The 27,833-nt window shown below is 42.2% G+C and overlaps 1 protein-coding gene across 4 annotated transcripts in view; it reads left to right on the top strand.

The window, feature by feature from the left end:
* Positions 1-17,589, top strand: part of LOC143375949 (octopamine receptor beta-2R) — a 93,846-nt gene extending 76,257 nt beyond the window's left edge. For 2 of the 4 annotated variants that reach the window (XM_076825652.1, XM_076825653.1), the window contains 2 exons: positions 578-808; positions 7,616-17,589. In XM_076825652.1, the coding sequence (XP_076681767.1) occupies positions 578-808; positions 7,616-7,706 (322 nt within the window). In that variant the 3' untranslated portion in view covers positions 7,707-17,589. Of the gene's footprint in view, positions 1-577; positions 834-7,615 lie in introns of all 4 variants that reach the window. The other 2 variants (XM_076825654.1, XM_076825655.1) reach the window with 2 other exon arrangements.
* The last annotated feature ends 10,244 nt before the right edge of the window (positions 17,590-27,833 follow it).

Raw genomic sequence — 27,833 nt, forward strand, 5'->3', positions numbered from 1 at the left:
ATGATATAAATCTTTTATTCTTTAAAAATTCAATATACGACAAAATTGTATCGAATAAATTTTTTTTATATAAATAAAGGTCCCAAGAACAAGATACAGTTATAAAATTTTCGATTTACTTCACAACTCTCGAGGAAAAAAATCCCAATGTTGATCAATTATTAGGCGCCGAGAACGCGCGAAACCCCTCGATCCAAGTAACACTTCCAAATACAAAATACTTTCACTTAACTACTGAACATCCTTGCATCCAACGTCCCAGGATTTGCCACCACTCAGGCAGATATCCGTTCGAATTGCAGCAAGTCGAAACGACACCCTGTCTCCTTAACTAAATTCCTTGTCTCTTCACCTCGTCTCTTCCTCGACGTACCATTGGATCCACTTAAAAAAAAACCACCCCTCCCCTGAAACTTCCCCCGGATTCACGTCTAACGAAAATTACCAACACCCCCGCCTAAACGAACCCTCCGAGTTAGACATTCTTCTGTCGAACCTCCCCATCGAAGCCTCCAAGCTTCGCCTGCCAGCAGGCCCCAGCCAAGTGGGAACTTAAAGCGAACTTTCTCCCCCCCAGGTACGTCACCACGACCCTCTGCGGCGATTCATGCCCGTGCCCCGACATCGTGATCGCGCTCCTATTCTGGATTGGGTACACGAACTCGGCGCTGAACCCGCTGATCTACGCGTACTTCAATCGCGACTTCCGAGAAGCCTTCAAGAACACGCTGCAGTGCGCCTTCTGCTCGCTCTGCAGACGAGAGCCGTCCGACCTCGAGGCGCTCGATTTCCGTCGGCCGTCCCTAAGGTACGATCTGGTCTGACACGTCGAGGTACGCACTACATTCTATCGCTTTCCCTTCGTCTCACCCTTCGTCGCCCCCGCAAAATGCGCCCCCCTCGAAACTTTACTCCCCCGGGGCGTCCCTTGCCTTTCCCGCGGAACGCAGACCCGCTTTCTGATTCCTCGACTCCTGGCGCAAGGTGAATTCGGCGACGCGTCAACTGTGAATACTTGCGCGAGATCGGTGCGACGTGTAGGCTGCAGCTTTGCAGGAGTTTAGGGAGATAAAAGTTCGGGTAATTTATGCATTTTAATCGGGAGAGATTAACTCTGCAGTGCTCGCGAAAATTAAAATTACAGTATTGCAGGCGTTGGACCTCACAGAACCGTATCTTCAAATCTAGAAATATAGGGATTTTTTGGGAGAAAAATTTCACACTGTACGTAATCTATTACGCTCAAGCTTTATTAACAAAAATGTTTAAGGCGTCTCCCTACTTTGACGGCCTGAAAAGAAACGCGATATTTGGGATTTTTTTTAAGAGAAATCCTCAAATTATATTAATTGAAAACTTTGTGCCTGTATTTGTACATATGTAGGTAACGTTTTGAAAAAAAAAATTAATTAAAAAAGATGGTACCTAAAACTTTAAACTGGTTTTTCTTAAAACGAGGTTTTTCGAATTGGTTAGCATGATATCTCAAAAACCAATCACCCGATTTACTTCAAACTTGGTATATATCTTCAGCAGGTGTCCCATTCTCGTTGTTACTAAAACTAAGTCGGTTTCTGCGTAAAATTAGAGTTCTGCGACTTAAAGAAACAGCGAATTTTTTGCAGAAATCCATGTCAGTTTTAGACGCTGCCATTTTTTTTTAACTTTTCAGTATTTCTCATTTAATCTAGTTCAGACGATAGCAGCACTCATAGAGATTACACAAAATTTTAAATTTTCTATTCCAGACAACTACAACGGCTGATTTTACGCTAACCATGCGCATGTCATTTTTGCAAAGCGCTCTATTCGAAGCACTATAACTCCGGATATAAACACTATTTTTGCATGCAATTTCTTTTTTCATATTCTCTAAAGATTGGCAAATAAATCCACAGAGCTGGAAGTAAATATATTCAATGGTTTTGTTTTAAAAAATTCCCAAAGTTCGCATCGTTTTTCGTCCGTCATGGTAGGGAGATCCCTTAATAACAAAATGAAATTTTACACAATATCTCTTTAACACTACAAGTCATCTTTATCTGAATCTTTTTCAATATCATGAGAACTGTTCACTTCGACCCCCACGTCCGCACTGTAGGTTTAAAATTCGCAAAATTCGCGTTCATCTTGGCAAAGAAATTTAAATACTTTATTTCCACGAATTTCATGTGGCGGGGTGGCAAGGACTGGAAATATCCTGAAGGAACGAAGTTGTTTCTCCGTTGAGGCTGTCGTTTTTTATTCGATATTAATTACACTGAACTTAAAGTTTTCTTTTGGACGGTAGCTGATATTCGAAATCGTTTGATGACGAACGAAACTGTTGATTTAGTTCACTTGAATTTATCTACATTTACGAATTTATGTACGTGTCTGCATAAGTATTCAGAGTTGGAGGAGCGCTCAGTGAGACTCCCTTCACACAGGTTGCATCCCATGTCGATTTTATTTAGACCTGCAGTCCATGTTTGACTGAAAGATTTATAAAAAGCACTTAGAGTCATTTCGCTAGCACTCCAGTTCCTGTTCTATAACCCAGACCTCTTGCTTTGCAGTATGTATCATTTGCATTAGCTTGCAGTTTGTCTTTCCGAATGAGCGAAGGAAGAATTAGAACGCAACTTTCTGTCCGAGTAGTGATAAAATGGAAGTAGTGATAAAAACGCGAACAATTGCGCAAGTAGCATATTTTAAAAAGGCCTACAAAGTAGGTCAATGGTGCAAGCGTGCTAAGTAAGATTTCTTCCATTCCTTTATACAGGCGTATCAATGTTATTTAAACAATTGTTCCTACGTATACACGTGTAGGAGACTTAATTTCAAAGTTACATGGATACATACTCTGGTGACATTGAAATAAAATACAGTCTATGTGAAATTAAGGGCGGTTCCATCATTTTTCTGTTTTCAAATTTGTATGAAAAATAGGGGACGTCGCAAAGCGGCAAAAATTGCAAACTTCGGTGCCCTGTAAATTTTAAACAAATTCAAAACCAGCAATACGATGACTTAAACACCCTTCAATTTCACGTGAACTAATTCACTTTCCAATTCCATCGAAATCCCTGTAGTAGAACTGTCTCAATTATCTAGTTTCTTCCCCAATAAACGAATACTCTTTTAAGTCACACCATCAAAAAAAAAAAATTACTGTATCATTATACAGCGTGCAATCAATTAATATTAAACCTCCAATTTATATAACTTTAATTATATTACCAAACCAGTCTGCTTTTCAGCATGAAATAGTTGGCACTGTTAAGATCATCGTCATCCCTTAAGAATTTTTGGAGAACCTACCACCGAAACTTTTCTCTTAACTACACCCGTTTTAATCACCAAATTCGCCTTTAAAAATTCAGCCGCGTAGACGCGACAGCGCGCCGAAAGTTATCGATAGCGGAGATTTTTATTCGTCCACCAGTAGCCTTAATAAAATTGTCAACACGCTGCGCGACTTGGAGCTCTCGCCAGCGAAAAGTAATATTGGGAAACGACTGCCGCGTCCACGCGCGATTAAATTAACGAGTTCCGATACAGGCGTCGCCTTCCTCTTTGATAACGGTCACATCTCGCGTGTGATTTTATTCCTCGCCGTGATATTGCGTGTTACACATTCCACGCGGCGCAACAAAGGGCAATTAACGGGGAGCAGTGATTAAAGACGTCGTGGAACGAAAGGGCAAATGTTACGGCGCGATATATGCAGTTTGGTATATTAAAAAGTTTGGACGCGACGAAGGATCTTTTAGAATTGATTAAGGGGGTAGTTTACCCTCGATAGCCCGAAAAAGGCCTTTTTTCAAACGCAAATTGTAAAGTGATAAATAACAGTAGAGAGATCGTCTTTTTTTAGTTTTAATCGCTATTCTATGAGCTTTAACACAAAAAAAGAAAAGTGTAAATATCTCTATGTGCATAAAAGTTGTGAGTAAAAACGTCAAGGCGTGTACGCGGTGCACCGTTTGATGGTGAACATAAAATCTCGAAAACCGCTCCAACGATTTGGATGAAAATTTAATGAGAGATGCAGAAAACCAATCCCTACGATCTGTCGGGAGCAGATTTTCGAGATATATTATTTAAAAAAAGATAAAAAATATTTTTCATACAAGAAATCGATAAAATCGTATTTTTCAATATAAAAATTGTATTATTTTTTTTTCGAAAATCTGCTCGCGACAGATCGCAGGGAATGGTTCTCTGCATCTCTCATTAAATTTTCATCCAAATCGTTGGAGCGGTTTTCGAGATTTTATGTTCACCATCAAACGGTGCACCGGGTACACGCCTTGACGTTTTTACTCACAACTTTTATGTGCATAGAGATATTTAGACTTTTCTTCTTTGGTGTTAAAGCTCATAGAATAACGATTAAAACTAAAAAAAGACGCTCTCCCTACTGTTATTTATCACTTTACAATTTGCGTTTGAAAAAAGGGCTTTTTTAGGGCTATCGAGGGTAAACTACCCCCTTAAACAAGTGATAACAAAAAGAAGAGGCTTCTGTAAAGTTTCGAAAGTTCCCAAGCTGTATATTTAGGTCGTCCCTTTTGAGACACTCCGTACACTATTTATTCTGTCATCGTGATAGTCAAAATGGATAAAAGTATCATCGTAAATACTTTTTTAACGACCGATCGAAATCACGCGCATCCCCGAGCACACGGTCTGGAACTTTCAACCCCGGTTGAATCCACGGCGCAAGAAAACGCCATAAAACGGGCGATTAGAAGCGGGGAGAGGGGCAGGAAGGGAGGGACATTACTTTTAATTCCGCTGGAAAAACTGGGACGAGTGGAGAACAATACAAGCATAATTCAGGAAACGCGTAAACATTTCCTGTTCTCGTTGCTCTCTCCCAGTGGAGTGGAAGAGGACATTCCAATTTCTGCCCGGGAACTTTTCGAAAGATTCAATCAAATAGCCCAGAGTATTATTTAAAATCTGAAAGAATCTGGAATCCCTGGAAAGCTTCTTTTTTTTTTTAAACTTTTTAAAATGTTCAAGAGAAACTTCAAAGATTATTAAAATATTCAAGAGCTTCAGTACTCTCCGGAGTTTTAACAACTTTTTTTCGGACTAAAGTAAGACAATGTCCTGCCTACACAGGAAAAGAAGGGAAGTTTTCCAAAACCCTGAGAGGTTCCTTTTATCTTTGATATTCCAATGATTTTTAAATGAAACCAGGACTCGGCGAGCTCGCAGATTTCCCCGACTTTCCTCGAGAATCTTTGCCGAAGCTCGCAATAATGATTTCTTTCGAAACTTACTTCACCTGTGTTACCCTCGTCTACTTACTTCCCCTTCGATCGTGGCTTCTTTTAACGCGAACAAGTTGCTAGCCTTCGTAACTTCGATTATTAGGTACCTACACGTGGCGGTGTTCCTCGTGAAACTTCACGACCGCCTATTTCCCCGCGGGAATCGCGCCCCCCCTCCCCTGATAGCCACCCCCAGAGCTCAATGTTTAATTCCCAGTTTCCTTTAATGAAAACGTTTTTATCGATAGTAAAAAGGGTGGAGAAATATTCAGGTATCATCGCGCCAGGTACACATGCGTGGAGGGAAGGGTATTGCAATAACTCGGTTGTTAATCTCGATCTCCCTGAAATTGAGATATGAGTTTCAGCGAGTGAAACGAGGGACAAAAGGTTGATAATGGGAAAATACGCGATGCTTCTCTTTCTGTCTTGTTTTTTTTTTTTTTTTTTTTTTTTTTGTAAAAGAGTGTTCAACTTTGGTCGTAAAGCAGCCACGGTGGGAATGAATTGCCTCGGTGGCGCCACGAGGAAATTCGTAACCTGAACGTATTACTGCGGAAATTTGCATGTGAAAAGGGGATTGTGAAGCGACGTGCCGTCTGTGTTATGAATTTCGTCTGATTTCCGAATTCCCGCGGATCTGTAACGTTTTCAGCGCTCGGCATCAGGTTCTGCTTCCACGACAAACATGTGGTTACAAGGGTCTGTGGGTATTTGCTTTGCTGATGGCAGAGTCAATGAGAACAGCAGATTTGATAATGTCTTTATTATATCACCAATTATATTACGAGTAATTAAATGATTAATAGGCGGGGTTGTTATTATAATGTAATGAGGGTTTGGCAAATGGAGAATTTGATCTTGCAAATATTTCTAGGGTTTCGGTATGCAGCTTGTGTTTCGAAAACAATTTCATTAGTAGCGTTATTGCTTTAATTAGAGAATTACTAAATAGTAAATGATTGAAAATTATAATGCATACTTTGACCTATTAGGCATCAAAGTTCCTCTGAAATGTTATTTTTCAGTGGACCTTAGCTCCCCTTCGGTCCAAATAATAAAATATGTTCCAATTAAGGGGTCGTTCTACTTAGATCGGCCGAAAAATGAAGATATTTGTAAAGTTTTTTTCCCGAGTAAATACAACGTATAATGAAATAAATCTTTTTGGTATTTATTAAGCTACTCTTATATTATAGAAAACAAAGTTAAGAAGAATTTTTGCAATTTGTTTTAATTAGTTTTTTACAGTGTCAAAATGGCACCTAAAAAAAGAGGTATGTTCATGGCGTAGGTGATTTCTCGGCTCAGGCTTATCCGAAACAAAAAATTCTGAAACATTCTTAATCTGTATGAATGTCGCTGTAACCCCTAGATCAATTAACAATTTTTATCAAGAAATACCCCGTTGTGGGTGTTTTGTGAAATTTTTTTTCAAACCGGTGCCATTTTGTTACTTTTCAACAAAAATTGTTAATTGAGCTAGGGGCTATAGCGACACTCATACAGATTAAGAATCTTTCGGAATTTTTTGTTTCGGATAAGCCTGAGCCGGGAAATCACCTACGCCATGAACATATCTCTTTTTTTAGGTGCCATATTGACACTGTAAAAAACTAATTAAAACAAATTGCAAAAATTCTTTTCAATTTTTTTTTATATAATATAAGAGTAGCTTAATAAATACCAAAAAGAATTATTTCATTATATGTTGCATTTACTGAGAAAAATATCTTTAAAAACAGCTTAACTTTTCGGCTGTTCAAAGCAGAATGAACCCTTAATATAAGTAGCATACCATGTGATTATTTCTTTTATTATTATTATTATTATTATTAAATTAACGGGAGAACCCTTTAGATACAAAGTACAGAGCAAATTAGTACAAAGATAAAGTAAATATAACAAAAACATAAAATAAAATGTAAAACAATAAAATAAAATAAAGTGAAATAAAATAAATAAAAACAAACGAAACAGTCTGAGCCCTAAGACCTAATCACAGCACCAAAGGTGCTTAAATTGTAGACTACTGTTGCTAGCATAGAACACTCGAAATTGATTGAATAGTTTATACACATCAAACATATTATTACAAACAGATTTAAAATAGAGAAATGGAAGCAACGAGGAATACAGAATCACACTCGTTCGAAATACTTCGGACGTCCAGTAGTTTGACAAAATCAATGAACAAGGCGACTCGAGCGTCCCTCGAGCCCATCACTACTTCCAGATTATCCGCGTTACGGAGCATGCAATGACCAGTTTCCAACCCTGGGCCCATAACCTCCGCCGAACCTATCGTAACTTGTGCCATTCTCCGTTCTTTTTTCCTCTGTTTGCAGGTACGACGACCGCACTAAGAGTATATACTCGGAGACGTACGTCAAGCACGTCGACCGACGAAGATCGAGCGAGTTCGGTAGCAGTCTCTGAGACAACAGCAACTTTATACGTTAAACAGCATCCTCAAAAAGACAAGCATAACACGAACCACCCACCAATACAACCCGTAACCGTCGTCATCCACGCACACACGCGCGCGCGCAAGAAGAAAGGCGCGCGTACAATTTCGCGTCGAGAGGCTCACACAGTCGTAATTACCAAAAAAAGAAAGAAGCAAACGAGACTCATCAGCGTTTTTAACATTTCAAACGGCCCCGTGCAGTTCCGACTCCCGACCAGGCTTCGCCCAACATCCGGGGACCGAAACGCGAAGGCTCGAACCTGCCCCGTTTCGGGCCCCGTCGGGAATCAAGAACCCCGCATGGCCGAGGGAATATCGATAGGCACATTTTCATAGGTGACGTCCAAGTGGCGCGTCATCGACAGGGACCATTGAAAATATACCGTTCAATGTTTCGTCGGTCGGCAAAGCGAGATTGTGAACCGAGGTGCGAACTCGGTGGCTGAGGATACTCCGGCTTCTGCGGGCTGGTAGCAGGGACGCGGGAGTGGATTTCTCAGCGCGAGGTTCTAAAACTTTCTACCAGGAGGAATTGGAGTTCCATTCGTCGGTAAGACTGCTAGACAGCTTGGAACGCAATAGGCAGAAGCTTGCAACGATAGAGGCGCCTCGGTACCATGCAGAGATCCACTCCCAACCCTCAGAATGTCCCCCCCGAGTCTCTAACCAGCCAGAAGCGTTCAGTATTGCCGCACCAACGAGCAGAGCACTGCCCCCTCAGACGTACAGACGCGAGCTCGAGAAGTCGGGACCGCAGGCGGCCAGGGAACACAAGGGGCACACATGGGATCGCGCGGCGTCGCTTAACGATCACGAGGCTGCACAGATCAGACAGTTACACGCGCAAACAACGCATTATAGGTCACCGTCGCATTGCCAAAGATAGTATTTTTAAGCGAGGCTTCGCGCTGAGTTCGATCGATCGACTGGCCCAAAACGGGCCCTCCCGTCGACCAGGACGAGCCGGGAGGAATGGGAAGGCCAGTGGAGGAAGACAACAGGTGTCTTCTCGAGTCGACCGTTTCGTTAAGGTACCTCCTTCGCGTCTGTCCAGTGCTCCGACGGTTCTTAGAGGAATCCTTATCCGGCTGGGTGGCCAAGTGCGTTAGCTCAGGACCCTCGAGTCCCTACTCGGCGTCGCTTCAGCCTTCCTTTCCTCCGGAGAGCAAATAGAACGGAAGAGGCTAGCTGGCCAGAGTTGATCGAGGATCAAGCGTGAACTCTTTTGCCCTCGACTGGCAGTCCGAGGATCGAAGCGGCGGGTTCCGGCGATGAAGTGGACCGCCAAGTGGTTCATCAGCGGCTAGCTACGATCCTTGCCGCTTTGACTCGAAGGCCAGTCGCGATCAAAGTCTGAACGCTCTGTTGTTCGCGGTCGCGCGCGGCCGGTCGCGGCGCTAAGGGGCCGCGCAGAGGGCGCAGTCGTCGTCGGTACAGGTTAAGTTCATACTGATATTATTTATCGTTCGACAGAATATTTCTAAGACACGCGACACGAATTCGACCTTTATTTCGCTGACGCTTCATCGAACTGAATGTCTTTTATCTTTTAACGAAGCTCAACTGTCGTTTAAGCCGCGATACGATACTTGGAGATATCTAGCCGCGTAGAACTCGTCGTCGTTATTGTTATCGTTATTATTTAAGTAGCGCTATTTATTGTCGGGGGAGTATTTATTTTACAGTTAAGGTTTCTAAGATCTGCTGCGAACAGTAGATTTGCTTTGCCGTAGGGAAATCGATGTTTCGTTAAGACTCCAAGTGAGAAACCCGCTCACAGATCTCTTCCATTTTCTTGCGTTCGCAGGTGAACAGAGTCTTCCCATCGAGAATGGCGAAACTAATTGCCGTTAACACTGTCGGAATGGAGATGGTTCTTTAATATGGTAAACGTTGCTCTCTGGTCGTTCGTTCGATTCATTTTTAAGACTCTCACGTTTGTATTTCATCGCTCCCGGCTGGGACCGGGTGAACAGCTTCTGTTTCGAAGGAACAACGTCCCGCAGACTCGCCAATTGCTCCAGAATTTAACGTCGAAATGAAGATAAAGTAGCTTCGCATCGGGGCTCAATAATTTTCGTATGTTTATCTAACAACTGAAACATACTTAACGAATCCCTCGATAGCCTACTCGATTTCTAGCAGGAAATTTCTGTTGTGTTTCTTTGCTCTCACACCCTAATATGGTTCCATTTCATAAAAAAATATTCCCTGAAAAAGATTATTGCAGTCGGACAATAGGAAAGGGTGCCGACCAGGACTCAAAATTTAGAATTCATCAATGGTTTGAATTTGGAGAATTTCTCAAAAATGGTAAGCCCTATCGAAATTTTCTTCAAATAATATTAAAAGAGCGTTCAATTTTCTACAAATACTGTATATATAATTTTTTTCGTGCTTCCAACCGTTTTTTAGATAACACCGTTTGAATATAGAGAGGTCGGCGCTTCGCGCGAATAGACAATACGTCACGCCGTACAGCTGAGACGCGCGAAGTGCCGATCTCTCTATATTCAAACGCTATTATCTAAGAAATGGTTGGAAGCACGAAAAAAACTGTATATACAGTAATTGTAGAAAATTGCACGCTCTTTTAATGTTATTTGAAGAAAATTTCGACAGGCCCTACCATTTTTGAGAAATTTTAAAAAATCCAAACTATTGATGATCGCAATAATCTTTTTGACGGGAATATTTTTTTGTGAAGTGAAACCATATCAGGGGGTGCCATCGAACGAAATCGCAGGTCGAAAATAAGGGCCCCCCTAGTGAACAACGGAAATCGGTCGACGGACACCTCGGGGAATGAAAGAATACGCGATGCACGTCCTAATTCCCAGAGAACGCGAATTTCCGTGCCGCGTTCTTCCCGCGGGAGTATTGATTCGCAGGTACCAGAAGTTCCGGGCTCTCTGTTTAAATTCCACTCCCGCAGAAAAATCAATGGCAACGAGAACCCCATTTATCAGACTCTGATTTCTGCCTGCCTTCGACTATCCAATCAACTTTCACATTTTACAAGTCCAGCCGAGGCAAACCCTCGACGTCAGAATTCGAGTCACCGAAAGGGCCCTCGAAATCAAATTTTGCCGAGGGGAGCGCAACAGTTGTCAGTCGAAGTGCAATCCTTCAGTTTGGATAATGAGAACTGGAAAATTGGCGCAACGGCGTCGGTTCGTTAGGGATCCTTCGGATCAGCCAGCCGGCGTTCCTCCTTCGTTGTAATTCGTTATGGTACGAGTAGGTAATTAACATCGATCCACGGTTTCCCCCTTAATTTATTTTTCGCGGTTAAACGCGATCATTTATTCAGCGAGTCCCCGAAGTAAGAAAGAAGCTTCATCGGTATCCCCCTTTGTTTCGATTTTGAAACGCGGTTCGCCGTTTCTCTGTGATAAAAGTCGCGTGTTGAAAGTTTACCGTATACGTGTAAATAGTGTGTAAATATGTCCGTTCCTCGAGGCAGTCGCATGTGCAATAATCGAACGTTCAAAAAAAAAAAAGAAAAAACATGGCGTTAGCTCGTACACAATTTGTAGCCTGCGTATTAACAATCAGATTGTAACTAAATGTAGAATAAATAAGCGGTAGGCGGCAGCGCGTGGGACGAGAATTGTGAATGGAGATTGTGATGATGTTTTATTGTCGAGACATATCTGCTTTCGGTTTTATTAGTTCATCTTTATTTATTCGTACACTTACTGTCGACGGAACGCGAACGATTTTTAAATGTAAAACTGGATGAGCTTTTTATTTGCATGAGAATGTTGGAAGGTTGTAAATCTTTGTTTTTTATATATACATATATATATATATATATACCTGGACTTACAATTAGAGGGATTCATAATCTTTCCTTGGAAATTCGTAGGCAACTGCTGGGAAGCATTAGAGGCGAACAAGAGGTGTTGAGAATTGGAAGAATTGTGGGAAATTAAAGAGAGCGATGGAAACGAAAGTGGTAACTTCTGCCGTTGAAGGGATTTTCGACTCGACAGATTTCACAAATATCGTCTCACAAATGTTTATTGCTCTCTTTTTCATTTACTGCTCTCCTCATTCTTATACTATTCTTTTCGTCCGTTTCGTTTCCCCTTTGAGCGTTGATTAAGCCTCGTTAAAAAGCTTCTCAGAGTAGAAACTCGGAGGGAGAGTTGAATACCACATTGCCATGAAAACTGTAATCACTGTGCACGCACACGTGTACGCGTGACGTCGCGCTATCATTTCACTTTCACTGAGAACAGAATCTATTGTTACGAATACATATTACGGAGACCTTTCGATTACTTTATATTCACCTTAGTTTTTGTATCGATTCGCAGTAAATAAAATTTAAATACGTTTTAATAAAGGAAACCCGGCGACGTTCTTCTTCGTCTGATTAATATTTCGAGAAATTCTAACTGCAGACACTCAAAACCTCCAGATCAACAGTGTCCCTTTCTGAATTCGACAATGAATCCCCGTTCAATTTTAAACCCTCTCATTCGTTGGATTAAAAACGAACAGCCTCTGGCTCCTTTTGGAACAGTCCCGCGAAGCTCACCGATTAATCAATAATTCCCTAAAAATCCTCCGAAGAACCTTACGGACCTTCGCGTATCATTTACTTCCCAAGCTATCGAGCTCCAAAAGCAATAATTTCTCCCGCAGAAAGCAAGGATTCTTAAGCCCGCGTCCCACTGGGCTTGCCTTTTTTGCAACAGAAACGAGAAAGCAGCGACGTCGTTGATCTCCCCGCATCGGCGAACCAAACACTGGGAAACAGGGAGCCGAAGAATTCGATCAGCGAAAATAAAATGCTTTATGGAAGCCCAATCGGTGCTTCGCGGTTTACACAGACACGTGCTGGCAGATCGAGCGAGCAAGTTCACCGGCCGGGCTCGTAAACGTACCGATGTCGGAGTCCTTTTACGAGCTCTTTGCAACTGCACATTCATGCCAGTTATTCCCCGCAACGCACGCCGCAACGATACTGCACCCTTCGTGATCGTTAATCGATCAGCGAGTGAGAGTCGAATCCAAAACGGACGCCGCGAACAGTCCAATTAAGGATGTACCGGGCCTGTCTTCAAATTCGTACCAAATTGATGAAAATTTGTGAGATTGTTCTTTTTAATCTGCCTGATGTGCTCGAAAAAGTTTAAACGAATTCACTAAACGGTTGCTGAGTTACAACGATTTTAATTTTCACTGATTCTACACGTACTCTAATGGAAAGAGACGGTCTTGGCAGATAAAACAGCTGAAAAAATGTTGAATAAATAATACCAGTGTTCTCAATTTTTTTGGACATGTAGCATATGGATAGATGAAAACATCTGCCGAGTTTCAATTGTTTTCACTACACCGTTTTAAAGAAATAATTTATACAGTGGTGGACGAAAGAAAGTTTACAACTTTTAAAATCGCACGACTTTTTTGGAATTGGTCCAAACGACATGAGTTTTTTTGAGAGGCTAGAAGGATTAGTTTGCTAAGTGACGTGTTTCATCGTTTTGAAAAAAAATGCAGTTGGTCGGAATAGCAAAAAAATTGCGAAATTCCCGAAAGCAGCGATTTTCGACTTTATTCTGCGATCTTTAAGCGTTTATAGCTCAGAGCAATGTTAACCGATTTTGATGAAATTTTAGGCATGTATACAACTTACTTCAATCTACATTTTTTTTTAATTTTCATTACAGTCTCACAAAAAAAAGTTTAAAAAACGACCTTTTCCATTTTCTTGTTTGCTATTCCGACCAATTGCATTTTTTGCAAAACTACGAAACACGTCGCTTAGCAAATTAATCCTTCCAGCTTCTCAAAAAACCTCATGTCGTAAACCTTATTTCGTCCGCCACTGTAACTTGAGAAGATTGTGAATTCGGGGCATTTTCACTGCCAAAAGTTTAGCAAATAATGCTGGAAAAAAATTTTAAAGTATAAAAATACCTTCCTAGGAGTAAAAATAAGACTCCAACTGTCGTTAGATATTAAGTGTTACAAATTTCATACACTTTTGTCTAATATTGTACGTCCGATACATCCTTAAGGGGGGAATCTTATTCTTTGGACTGAAAACATAACAAAATTTGAGATTTTTTTTTTAAGAAACCAGCGTTCCGATTCATCTGAAATTTGGACCATGTTTTGATGCATCTTTGAGGAAGCTGCAGTTTTTTTTTTATTAAATTGTAACCACAAATATAGTAGTTATGCATGATCGACTATCACGCCGCGCAAAACTCGTCGTCCGTTGGTGAGCACGATATTTATCTACCAGGTAACCTGAAACAGAAAAATGAAGCGGCGTTTTATTTTATACATATGTAGCTTGAAATTGACGAACCAGCAAAAAACCAAAAAATTTATTGAGCACTGTGGAGAGTTTTCAAACTGAAAGGTCAGAACCTTTAATTTTTGCGATCCAATTTTGCGCCAATTTTCTTACGTAACAAAAGAAGTATAGAATTTAGCGGCATTCTGGTTCATGAAATTGGTGCTACATATGTACAAAGTAAAACGCCGTTTCATTTTTCTGTTTCAGGTTACCTGGAAGGTAAATATCACGCACACCAGCGGACGACGAGTTTTGCGCGGCGTGACGCATAACTCCTACATTTATTATTAAAAACGAATATAAAAAAAACTGCAACTTCTTCTAGGATGCATAAAAGCATGGTCCAAATTTCAGATGAATCAAAATGCTAGTTTCTTAAAAAAAAATTCCTAAATTTTGCTATGTTTTCAGCCCATAAAATAGGATTGCCCCAGCAGTCTGTCGTGGGGCAGGATAGAGAAACGGCCCCAAAAATGGTACCTAGGACCTTGGAAAGATTCGAACGACACAGAAGTTCGTGCAGAAAAATCGAGCACAGGTTCGTCGAATAGAAAAGCGATTGGAGTGGAGATCACGTGACTCAACTGCCCGAGTCACTACGGATAATTGTCTTGGCTAATTAGAACCAGACTAACCTAAACTAGTGTAACGAACGAAGGTGGCAAAAAGTGTGTGCCTCGATTCGAACGGTATCGCGTGAATTGATGTCTTGATAGAGCAGATCGATGGGGGCGTGGATTAATTCCGCTGCAGTCTCGACCGTTTCTATCCCGGTTTTCTAGGTGTATCGAGGGTGTATATTAAGGGCGAGAGGGCGATGATCGCGTGGGATGCAGAGGGGACAGGGTGGCTGGAAGCTGCCGCGGTGCAGTAGCATTAATCGGATTTTAAAGTTCGAACTGGCCACTGATAAACAACTCAGTTACCCATTTTAGTTGCTACGTTGCTATTGACGCTGATTAGCGTAGTCAGTGAGTGCACCACCGGGCGTGGAACGCCTATGGGCGTCCGAACAGCGTAGTTATCAAACGCGACTGAGAGACACCCGCACAGGGAGTACGCTCATGGTTCAAGCCTTGATAGTGAAGCGCAATAAGCTGAATTTAAATTCTGGTAAATTCATACTTGACCCGATTCTTTCTAAACCGAGCCTCCAAAAAATAATTTCAAGCTCTTAGATTCGGCACACGAGGTATCGCGAGAAATTGGTAAAAAGGGGTGGGATTAAATTTGACGGAATAGAGTTGCCCTCTTCCTCCGCGAGGTCATCGATTCTCGAACCTTTTTCCCGCTCGCGACGGGGCAAGCAATAATACGATAATTGTGTGTGATAAATAAATAAGGTGTCTCGAGTCATCGCGAAGTTGTTGTTCGTAATCGTTTCTTTGTAACGCTAAGGGGAGCATCACAGACCACTACTGTCCGCCACGGGAGCGGCCTCGCCGTAAAAATGATCCCGCTTTCGTGGCGGGGGGAATCTCGAAGACTAATTATACTTTTTAGCGTAGGTATTTTAAATGTGTCGCAATAATACGAAAGGGGATGCGTCCGGGGGGGGGGGGGAGCGATGGCGTTCGGAAGTCTGCGATCCTAGGGGAGCGTCTGAGTGAATGTGCCGCGGGCTGAGGTGAATGAATTTTATCGCGACGAATCGGAGTCTGCTGGCTAATTTGCGTCTGTACAAAACCGGAGGACTTAAGGGTGCGAAGCGCGGACACTCTCGTTGCGAGTTGGAGCCAGACGAACAAACCAATCGCTGGAATTAACGGCTCGAGCTAGAAATAGGGGATGATTTGGTGAATCGATTCGAGAGGTGGTTGCCTGCGGAAGGATGATTTGTGATATTCGCGACTGCAATTGTTCGCGCTAGAGGAGCCTTGTATTCTGTTTGTAAAACGAAGGTTTCCTGGACTTTCGTTAATAAAACCACAACGTCGCGGTTAGAATTATCTGGGCATACCCAGCGAACAATATCATTTTTTTACGATGCTCAATTCGCGAGTCAAGCTTGCCTGGACGGCGAGGTTGATCCGCCTTCAAGTATTCTTCGCGCCTTATTTAGTACTCAGAGGCTGTTTCCTTCGATTTGCGACGTCGACAGCATTCAAAGGCTGCAAACACAGGGGATCGCAGTGAGATTCGCGACACGGACGAGCTTCCCGCAGTCCAGAAGCTAGATGACTTATTTGCGATTATGGAAAGTCTACGGCAAGTGAAACGAAGCGCAAAGATTCTTTCCGAGAAGCGACGTAGGTATTTAAATTACGAGAAGAAATATAAGACGTCAAAGTTCTCGTGAAAGTAGACAAGAATCGCGAACTTCGACGTCCTGTATCTTTTAAACAAATTCGAAACCAGGAAAACGATGACTTAAACCCCCCCTAATTTCACACGGACCACGTCATATCCCAGTTTCGTCAGAATCCCTGGGATCACCTGCAAGTAGTGATGGATTTTACGAGACCAAGAGTGAGCGATATCCAAACGAATTCGTTGCAGTAAAGAAACTACTGTACAAGAAGGCACAATACCCTTTTGTTCGCGACGCAACTCGTTAAATCCGATATGGACGGTTCTCTATAGAGTGAGGAAGAAGTTCGCGGGACGGAAGGAAAGGTCCTCGAATAATGGGGCGCGCCAGCCTTTCAATTAAATACACTTGATTCTGTTACTTCGTCGCTGAACCAATGGATAATTTCCAGTGCGTCAATCGAGCTCCCCAATCGCGCATTAATTGCAGCGGTCGCCGTTGGGTGATGCGCGCGTGTGGGGATTGCGAGTAAGAGTGATCTATGAAACAGAGCATGAAGAGTGACCCGCGAAACAGAGCATGCGAGGCAGCGAATTAATAGTGAGCGAGCGATCGCGTTGTGCCACTTCTTCTTCGAGTCAGCAGACCCCAAAAGGCGAGGGAACAGAGTGGAGAAATAATTGTTAGGGATTAAGACTAGCGTGGGGATTTATGCGAGACTTCTTTTAAATGAACATCGGTTCGTTCGTAATTTTAAGCCTGAGAGAACTTTAGGTAACGATCTTGGGAACCGCGACCTCTGTGTGTTTGCAGCCCCTCGAGGTGCGAATGCCTTCGCGCATCCTGCGTTCTGTGCCAGCGAGGGGGAAGTTAGGCGAGTCGTACGTAATATAGACAATCAAAAAACGCGTAACAAGGTTAAATATAAAATGAAGAATCGCGGCGGGACGAGGACGATTATCGCCGGATCTCGCGCCCATCGTCGTTTGCGATTTCGTGGGCCTGGCACGTGCCGCGATAGTAATAACCGTAACGATAACGATGGAACAATAAATAATCGTAACGGGCGACGCGTATTACGCAATAAAAATCGAGGACTATTGTACGCGGTAAGGCGAGGTAAGAAATGAATGTCTTGTAAATAGTAAGTGTATAAATCGTCATTGTATAGCGATGTTGTAGCTGGATATACGGTTGTATTTAAATGTCCACCGTTTCGTTTTGTTATGACTTATTTAACGAGGATCAGTCGAAATAAAGATTGTTTTTTGAGGAACCTGTGCGGCTTCTGTCTCCCCATTGGTGGACCTCGATCCACAGGTATGATCCTTAATTTTCTTTAGAAAGATACTCGAAGCATGCGGGAACGAAATTCGAGAAACTGAGAGCAGAGATCGGCAGAATTTTTGTTTAAATAAAATGTCGAATAACGAACAAAGGTTAAAAAAAATTACCAAACGAATGACGAATAATCTTTTTCACTTTTATTCGTTATGCGAAATTTTAATTAAATAAATAGTTTGCCCATCTCTGACTGAAAGAGAGGGAATTTCAAAATTGTTAATTAATTTACATAAAATGTTGCAAGAATTAAATTTCACCATTGCTTACTCTTGCAATTTTTAATGGGAGTTTGAATATAGTCAATTCGAAAAATGCACAGGTTAATATTTGATTACTATTAAACTGTGAGAGTGAATTTCTATTTATATTTGCATTGGTATTAGATAGAAGAATAATTTTTAATAAATTCCTTTACACTGTCGATCTTCTTTGTGTTCATATTTCACCCTTGATTCAGAAAGAGATATTCCACTTACAATTTCTCTCCACTACTGTTACATAAGCTATAATTCTGTCTATCCTTTGCAAATTTCCAGCCTCCATCCTTCTATTAACATTCGCAGAGTACTCCACCCTCTACATCATTCTACCACAAAAGGAAGCTCCGCTCTTCTAACTTCCACACGAACTTCCACACAAAAGAAGCCTCGACCCTTCATCCATAAATAGTTACTGCGACTGGCTGCGAGTTACAAACTACCCCCTATCGCCTTTAGACAGAACCTAATTCTCCTTCGACCCTTATGAATTTAAAAGGAAAAAAATTTACGAATCTCCAAACCACTTGGCGAATTATTTTCAACGTTATTCCGCAAAAGAGAAGGGCCTCCGATTTTCATTTCTCGAGACGCCCCCAAGCATCTCTCGGCCAATAAATTTAACCAATCCCGCACTAAGGAACGTCCCCTGTTTGTTTCGTACGCACTGCGAGTCGTCTTAATAATCTCCTGCCTCGCTGCTCCTCGGCGGAGTAATTCGTTACAGGAAACGTTTAATGAAATTCCTAAATACAGACGGCAAAACGGCGTGGTCCTGGCGTAGCCGTTGCGCATTGCAGCAACCCCACTACGAGCACAGCTCCGAGCTGCATGTATCTAATGCAGCAGCTGGCGTGCAGTGCAGTTGCAATTCCGCGAAGCCTCGATATCACCGTGCATCGACGACATTCAACCGCGAAGGGGAATTCGTTCCCAGGGATATTTAGAGGATGGCCCTTCCAGTTTCCATCCCTTAAGCACCGATTTCTTACCCTTCGTAGACCAGCACTTTACGGACGAATAAAAATTCAACCCCTCGAGCGCGAAAACCTCATCCCTCCATTTATAAATCTGTGTGCCTTCTACTTCCTTTCCGCTGCTTGTAATTAATTTTCCTGTGCCAACTTGTCTACAGAAAAATGGTGTCTCCTATTTATCTCTGATAAATAAATGAATGCTGATATTTCGAGAAAATAGTTGACACCTCTTGCTCTGACAAGTAGAATTGTGGCTCTCTTTGGGGGTGGTAGCTATTGTTGGCTGATTTTAAGGGTAGGGTTTATAGGGGAGGGTTAATTCCTGCGAGTTCTGTAGTTAGCAGTTCCTGGCAGGGATTGAAATATTCGCCGAGGGAATAAATTCGCGATTCGGAGCGTCAGGGGTTCGTGATGGTGTAACGCAAACGGGGCTCGCTGTAAGAAGGTAGCTAATAAAAGGTCTTTCGAGGTAGATGGAAGGAAAATTGAATGTTTCACGAGCAATCTGAGATGGAAGGAATGATGTAAAGCCTGAGGACTTCGATAAGGTGCAATCGAGTGTGTTCTTTTCCTTTAATTTTGCAGCTTTGTTCGGTGTTATCGTTTCCGAGAACTCAGGCAGAGAAAATGGAAAAAGTATCGAAGGACACGAGAGTCTGGACAGTGTAATACGTGGCATTTGAGGGAATTGCAGGTTGCCGAAGTTTTCTTAATTTTCCGAAAACATTAGGGGAAGGTGTTGCTGCTTTGACCAGCTGTGCCTTCGACCACCAAATGTTACGGAGCCATCTGTTAAATGTATGCGAAAATAATAAATTTTAGAGCACTTGTTAGCCATCAGATTTGTAATTTAATGGCTTGCTGTAAGGGCAGCGCAGTTTATGTGACCACAGAAAAATATTATTCAATTTCGTAAGGATAAAGTAAGTATTCTTTCGTTTCTTCGCGACCTCATAAAATTTTAACAAGTTTATATTTTTTAAGTTTTGTTATACTAAGCTGTAGAAAAGACTGTGGCACAGAAGCATGCAAGGTTTGAAGTCGGTCGGTCTGACCTAAAAATTATAGTTTGCCATGTGCTTAATCGAGTCAATGTGTTGTAACTTTGACCACCATTGTTCCTTTGACAAGTCAAGGGTACAACCATCTAGCGTGGATGAAGAATTGAACATAACTCGAGTTATACCTAACGAAATAAAGGGAGGAAAATTGTTTGCATAGTGAAATGTTCAGTTCGTTAAAAATAGTCAAATTTACATATATGAAATTCGGTGCTTTTTAATCGGGGAAACGTCAGGAATTCAATAATCCTGTAGCTGTAGAACAATATATAATTTCACATTTCTTGTTTTTATTTTGGATTTTATTTTTCTTTGGGAGAGCAACAGCTTTCAACCTGAAAACTGTTTCTATATACGTTTGATGCAACTAACAATTTGGAACTGTGATGAAACAGGCATCGAAACAGATCATGTACCTCCACAAAATTTTAGCCCAGAAAGGGAAGAGACAAATTGGTGGCATGGCATCATCAAATGCACCAGAGGAACCTGCTTCTGGAGAGAAGAAATTTATAGTTTTATGCTAGAGAAATATAAATTTACAAACTAATTTATCGTTCCATAATATAGCATCAATTTTATAATCTATAAGTTACTGTAACATATTACTGTAATATTATAATAAACATTTGTATTCACTTAAGCCTACTTCTTTTTATTATGTATCATCATACACCTGCTGGTCAAAGGTACAACACCTATATGTTAGTAAAAGCCTTGCAAATTTATATGATCCCATTTCCGAATTCTTTTGACTAAAACTGAGGCGGAGAAAATTCGAAAGCTTCAAACTGGTCGAAGGTACAACACCTTCCCCTGCATATACATAAATCCCCACGAAAGCTCAGAAATTTGAATACACTTATATCCAGAAAAACAAACCTCCTTCTGCTCAGAATCATTATTACCATTCTAATTATCATTCTCAAGAATATCCAAAAGAATCGTCCAATCTGCTCGCAGATCAATCATTGGCCCCCGTCATCTGAAACCAGAAATCATTCCGAACCTAAACACCAAACTCCCCGGTCAATTAAATGCCAAATATGGGTCACCAATAAACTCCACTGCGGGGGATCAATGTTCTATGAGACATCGAGCTCGTCGGAGCAGACTAATTCCCCTCCACCTGTCTGAGACGCGGGAGCGATCGAGAGAGCGGCAGAAACCGTAGCCTGTAATTTATATTCGCGGAGGATTTCATCCCCCATCGCGGGGAGAGAAAAAATTAGCCACTCACAGGAGCCTCGTTGGCGCACAAAGGGAATTAGGTTGATCCGCGGCAACAAACAAGCCAGTTGACTGTTTCTCATCAGGCCACTGGGAACTTAATCACATTCACGGTTACGGGCTAATAGGATTGCCATCGCGAAAACTGCATACATCGCAGGACCCCGTAATTACACAGGCATTGTCAGCGGGCTGGTGCAACTTTACAAGAGATTCCGAGGAGGCTCTCCCTCGGCTTAAGGACTCCCCATTGCCCCGTACTTCCTTCGCCCGCCAAAGCCAACGCGGTGTAATTTAATGTTTATTCAGAGAGGCAGTCGTGCTCAGACTAGTAATAACTTCCACTCAATCCCCGCTGGATTCTCGTCACAATTAAGCGCGTTTTGTTGCCGGATCGTTTATAAAGCGATCGTTGGTTTGTCGACTCGCAATTAGAAAGCTTACTCGTCGTTGCGCGTGCCGGTGCACTTCGGGAAGCCGCGATGTGACGACTCCTTGGAATTGGAAATTCGAGGGAATCGTTTGGGGATGGAACTTCGAGTGGTTAGGGGTGTGAACTACCCTGAGCTGTGCAACCTTGAAGACGCTACAGGCTGGTATACCTAATGCAATCTATGCTGAGGGTTGAGAGGTGCCTGACAGTCGAAAAAGCTTCTTAACGAGTTTTTCTTATTGCATTTTCCGAAAGTACTATCTTTTCTGAATACAATGCTGCTTGGTTTATAGTAAAATTTGCAAAATTGTAGATTTGGCGGATAAAAACGTCAAGCGGCAACCTATAGCGTCGCCTTTGCCCAGAAACTTTAAATGCGTTTTTCTCGAATATTTTCTTCTCTTCATTTTTCCTGATTGCGAGCGAATTGAGGTTCAAATCGACTTGGGAAAAATTACAGGATGCGTAGAACATGTGTCGTTTCGGCGCAAACCTCTGATATGGTCTGTAAAAATTCGAGATTCTCATAAAAAAATTAAGAAGTCACCGGATTTTGGTAGCACACAAACAATGACGGTGACTTCTTAATTTTTTTATGAAAATCTCGAATTTTTACAGACCATATCAGAGGTTTGCGCCGAAACGACACATGTTCCACGCATTCTGTAATTTTTTCCAAGTCGATTTGAACCTCAATTCGCTCGCAATCAGGAACAAATGAAGAGCAAAAGATATTCGAGAAAAACGCATTTAAAGTTTCAGGGGCATAGGCGTGACCACTAAACCACTAAAAAAATCGCCATGTTCGCTAATTTACAGCTCCTGTTAATGGAGTTATTCATACCAAACGAAGTGCTGTGCATAGCTGACTGTCTTAGCCAAAATAAGTGGCATACGAGTCCTTTTATGAATCACATTGCTATGAAAATTTTGGGCACTAAGTAAACTTGATAGTAAATGTCAGACTTCGTTTCATGTTGCGTCCACCTGAACCAGTAGCTACTGTTCCTCGTGCCAGCTATCATTCTACATCGCGCTTCCTCCTCCCCAAAGTACAGTCTCGATCGAACGGCATTGAAGTTAAGAGAGGTAAGTCGGGTGGGTCGATATCGACCATCGAAAACTTGCAACGTTTAAGGAAGGAGCCCATTCACGGAGCCACGGTGGCTGAATTGTGTGACCTTGGCGAAAAGGGAGAGGGTTGATTTCACCCACTGATTAAGCGCATGCAAAACCACTCCTTCTACGAAGACCTTGCGCTGTAGATGCTATGACGTGCGATGCTTAAAGCGTGTGCCTCGAACGCCGCACAAAAATGTCAGCTGACGACTATTTTTAGCAGCCTGCAACCGCAGCCTTTTGTTCTACCTGGTCTGGCTTTTTCAATGGATAGTTTGTCGCAGAGAAATCAATCCAGAGCTGTCCCCCGAGCGTTCCGCGAGTGTTTTACACCGTTTGCGAATAAGTTTCCTTAAATTCCAGACCCCTGCGTCGCAGAATCTTCATCTTCATATCGCAAGTATCCTGGGCACAGTTTCAGTCAACTAAAAGTGGCATAGTGATTTAAACTGGGAAGATAGACCAATGCGGGATAGATTATTTTCGTTGCCTCGGGTCTGCGGATGATTGCATTAGAAATTTGCGTGTCGGGTCGTGAATTGTGTAAAAGCTGAGCATCTGTGAGAAGAAGAGGGGAGACAGTGGAGGGGATGATGAAACGCTATCGCGGGGATAAACTATCAAGCGGTCGTTTAGTTCTTAGGGAATTTTTATCCCGGCAATATTCCCCGGACCGTTGCTGAAAATGTTCTTGGAAAGCAATTTAGCTACAGGATTCCGAGGATTTCTAAAATTCTGTGGCATGGATTGAAGCGAATTGGAAATTATCGAAGTTCCTGAACCGAGGGAAAATCGAAGGCATTTCAAGCGAGAGAACAGTTGTCTGGTGCTTATTCCCAGCAATAAAGGAGCTCCCGTTTCCTTTAACAGAGAAACTTTTTCGAACCCCTTCCCGCGGGCGCAGCTCCACTGGAGACTTCTAAAAGCTGCTACAAAAGCAGTCAAATTCGCCGAAACCTGTAAGCCCTGTCAGTTACGAAAATTGGAAACGTTCCCAAGGGTGACAGAGGAAAGCATTCGACGCTCATTTTTCACCCTTTAACCAGCTACAGACTCTACCCCTATCTTCGCCAACGCCGTTTTAGAACTTCGGGGTTTTCGAATGTTCGAAGCCAATTTTAAATCGAGGACCTTGCGGCGAGAGGGGTGCAACTCCAGGGTTGGCTTATTGCAGATTTTGAAAAATTCGCCAAAATAGAAATAGAAACTTATCAACTCAATAACCACTAATTATTGTGTGGAAATATATATTTTTCAATTAGTGTTCTATTTCCAATGTTAACCGAGACCCAGGCCATTTGGAAGTTTCGTGGCCACTAATAAACGGTAAATGGTGGGGAGCTGTTGTGATGGGGGGAAAAACTTCAGGACCCCTACTACGGATTCAGCTCCATGAGACCCCTAATTTACCTGAAGAAGAAGATTAAAAGAATAAGAAACGGAACTTTCAGAACACGAACGTCTTTTTTTTCAAAATATCTTGAGCATCATAAAATTGTTCCGATATATTCCATTTTCTTATTGTCTGACGAATTGAAAAAAAAATGTTTAAATCGGTGCAATAAATCCTGATATATAGAGAGGAAAGAAAATTCTGGGTCGCGTGGACCCAGTGTGGTGGAAGCGTTAGGAAAATATAGTGTGGTGTTTGAGGGTTAACTCAAAGCAATAATTTTATAAACACTTTTTTTTCTAATTTACACCAAGTTGGTAAAGATAGAGCTGCACCCCTCTGTCTGCAAGGTCCCCAATTATTCCCTTCTTTCACCGATCTAAAGTGCAATCGAACTTTCAAGTTTGAAGCACTCCCTCCACAGCCTCAGAATTCTACCATCCACGATTCTACTCTCACTTATGTGACTTTGCGGGAAGTTTCATCGCTATAATTTTTCTCTACAACTATCCCTGTTCCCCGCCGAAGAAGTGGTATTTCCCGGGCGGCGAAGCACTCCGAAGATTCTCGCGAGGAGCGATAAGTAACTGCGGGGATTATGCTGGAACCAGTTCAGGTATGAAGAAAAACGAAAGGACCGCGTAACGGCGATAGGGTTTACGGTGATACGGAATCACCGCGAACGAATCCGAGTCTCCACTGATTTAGACGAACGTCCCCTTTCCTCCGCTTCTGTCCCACGGTTTACAGTTGGTCGTTAAGGGTAAGGACGCGGGGAGGAAAAGGGATGAAAGGCGATATTGCAGCGAATGCATCGGATACGCTGTGTAGAGGGAGAGTTTTATATCCGCCTCTTGCGAGGCTATCGAATCCTCAATCTTCCACCTACTCCATCAGTTTTCCATCCTCCCTATCCACCCCTCAGCCTCCAACGATTCATTGCTTTAAGGTAGCACTTCCCTTCCATTATTTTCCTCGTCCTTCACTTTTCTCGATCCCTGCTGCCTTGCATACTCGCGTTTTTTTGTTTTCATCAGGAGAACCGTTTGAGAACAGTTTCCTAATTCTACTTTAACGGTCTTCAAGGGTGCGCTAAGGGAATCTAAAAGAATGTGGCGTGAGTTTCTCAATCCGAGTGATGCCACCGTTCGGTATGCCGAATAAATACATTTTTTGAAAGCTCCGATATAGGACTATTTTTCTCATCAAAGCAGCATATCTCAAGAGTATAACTGTAAATTTTTAGCTAAAAATATTAAAAATTAAAGAAGTTATGATTTTTTAAGCAAACACAAACTTTTTGTCGGAACTCTTGGTCCTTCAAAAAATTGTTTAAGCATGATGATACTTTAAATGTCAACTTTCAACGATCGGCATGTATTCTACAATGTTCAAACCCTACCTCAGAATTTTTGCGATTTAATTTAACAAACAGTTGTTAAATAACAACTGATTGAAAATCGGCTGGGTCAAATTGACCCAATGTGACATCTACGTTTGAAAAATTAGGTGTGGCAACCGAGGGTTAAATCTGAATTTGTGGAAACTGTGGTTATTAGTTTTCATCAATACACGAAGAAGAAGATAGTTACTGAAGAAGGGGAGGCCTTGCAGCATGGGGACAAATATAACGTTCAGAAATTAGCTGGTAAGCAGAAATTAGAATTACATTATTATTAGGCTGATCACTGAATCAACTTGAAGACTCCAGGAAGTTAATCTCTCTGTTCAAAACTAAAAGCAGCTAATCAATAAATGAATTAAAGTCTATAGGAACCCAAATCGCTCAAATTTAAATTTAGACGAAGTTTCTCCCTCGACCAACTGAAGACTGAGGGAAGTTAGTCACCCTCCACCACGTTGAAACAAGAATTTTTGCAGAATCAATGCGACCAGCAGCTCCTCGAAGCCGACTTTAGGCAGCAGGTCCTCATATTCATCTAGTCTCCATTTAGCTTCGCTTAGGAACACCCTCGAGACGGGCTACAGTTCATTATGATTCTTGAAACGATTTCCAGACTATATCTCGCCCAGCGAATACCCAGGGTTATGTGTTATCCCATCCCTCTTCCTTCCAGTTTTCCACGCTTTTCCACGATCCGCAGTTTCCTTTCGCATGCACAGCCAGACGCTCGCATCGCCAGGAGGACCAGGATCCGAGGGCAGGGGGATGATAAATCGAGTTTGTTTATGCTGCTGAAAGCCTCGCGTCGTAATTCAATTTCCCTGCCGCCTCTTATTTGCCAGGAGGAGCAATGGTACGTATCAGAGCAGATGAAATGCCGTGATCGAGGAAAGAAATCCGATTTTCGACGGACGGCAAGGCTACTCGCGTGAATATGTAATCAACAATGAGACGAGAGGCCCTATTGTGCCAGCGCAGAATAGGGAGAATCGTATGACGAGCGGTGGTGCCCATGGTGATCAGTGATTGCTACTACGATTTTTTATTCTAACGAACAGCGAAGCCGAAGGTGATGAGCGATTGTTGCTTCCGCGGTGATTTGTTAATACGAGGAAGGAAGAAATCGGAGGTGTTCAACGGTTGCTGCTTTCACGAAGGTTCGTTAATATGAGGAAGAGGAGAGTTTAGGGTGAGCAGAAATTGGAATTACTATGAAAGTTTGGTAATATTAGGAAGGGAGACGTCGAAGGTGATTTTTCCTACTATGGAGATTAGTATTTCGTTGGTACGAGGAAAGGAGAAGATGAAGGTGATCAGCTTTGAAGGAATACCATTTTTGAGGGCCACAGTGTCTTGATCCCCGAAATGGATTTTCGGAGAGAAATCCGCGTGAGTCGTCGACGCACCGAGCCAAAGCATAGCGTAGCAAAAGCCTGCCCTCTATGTCGAACTCTCACTCTAAACAAGTCACACGTATAAAAGCACCCGACACCTTCAGAGTAGTTCCTGAGTTGGACGCTGTTCATGAGCAGATGCCACTACATTCGCACCTCAAATTATGGGTCGGTAATACAGTTGGGTGGCGACTCGAACGTCCATAAGGTGGTAGGTCTATCCTATACCTCGTCTATGGCTGCACTACGAGTGCATGCGCGTAGGTAACTCTTTCCCCGCGAAATTCAAACGAGTGAATTGAGTTTGGGTATAGTGTAAGCAGTCTCTGCGATTTCTTAGCAGTGGAAAATGTGTCACGAATCAACTTTAGACGATTTTCACTGTAAAAGATCTTCATGATGATAATATAAAAGGATTATAGAAAATTGTGATTAATTACGTCTGCATAAGATTCAAGCTAAACTCTCTTCTTCAGAATTGTAGCATACGCTGCCTGTGTGCTACCATTATTAATAATCTTCAGCATGCAATTAATATCCTGCAGAATACAGGCAATTATTCTTAGAATTCTGTTATTCTTCTCACCACACTGAATCATCATTTTTAAGAACCATCCTATTTTATATTTGCATAGAATATTTCTTTACACTTTAAAATAGTTGTGTTTATAATTATTTCAGAATTGAATTTGTTTCTCCTCGCCTAGTTCAGTAGAAATGTTCATCAAAATTAAACGTTTAATTCATTAATTTGTGCTGTCACGTCCAGAATTGCCGGAACACGTTCTGGACGAGAAGGGAGGAGGGAGGGAGTGAGTTTACTTGTTCTTGCCCCGTTGCCCTCCAACGTAACTTAAACCCTAAAACCGGGCGTCCGGTTACGCCGCAATGAAATACCTCCTAACCT

This window comes from Andrena cerasifolii, chromosome 13 (assembly GCF_050908995.1).
Source record: "Andrena cerasifolii isolate SP2316 chromosome 13, iyAndCera1_principal, whole genome shotgun sequence".
Taxonomy (NCBI): Eukaryota; Metazoa; Arthropoda; class Insecta; order Hymenoptera; family Andrenidae; genus Andrena; species Andrena cerasifolii.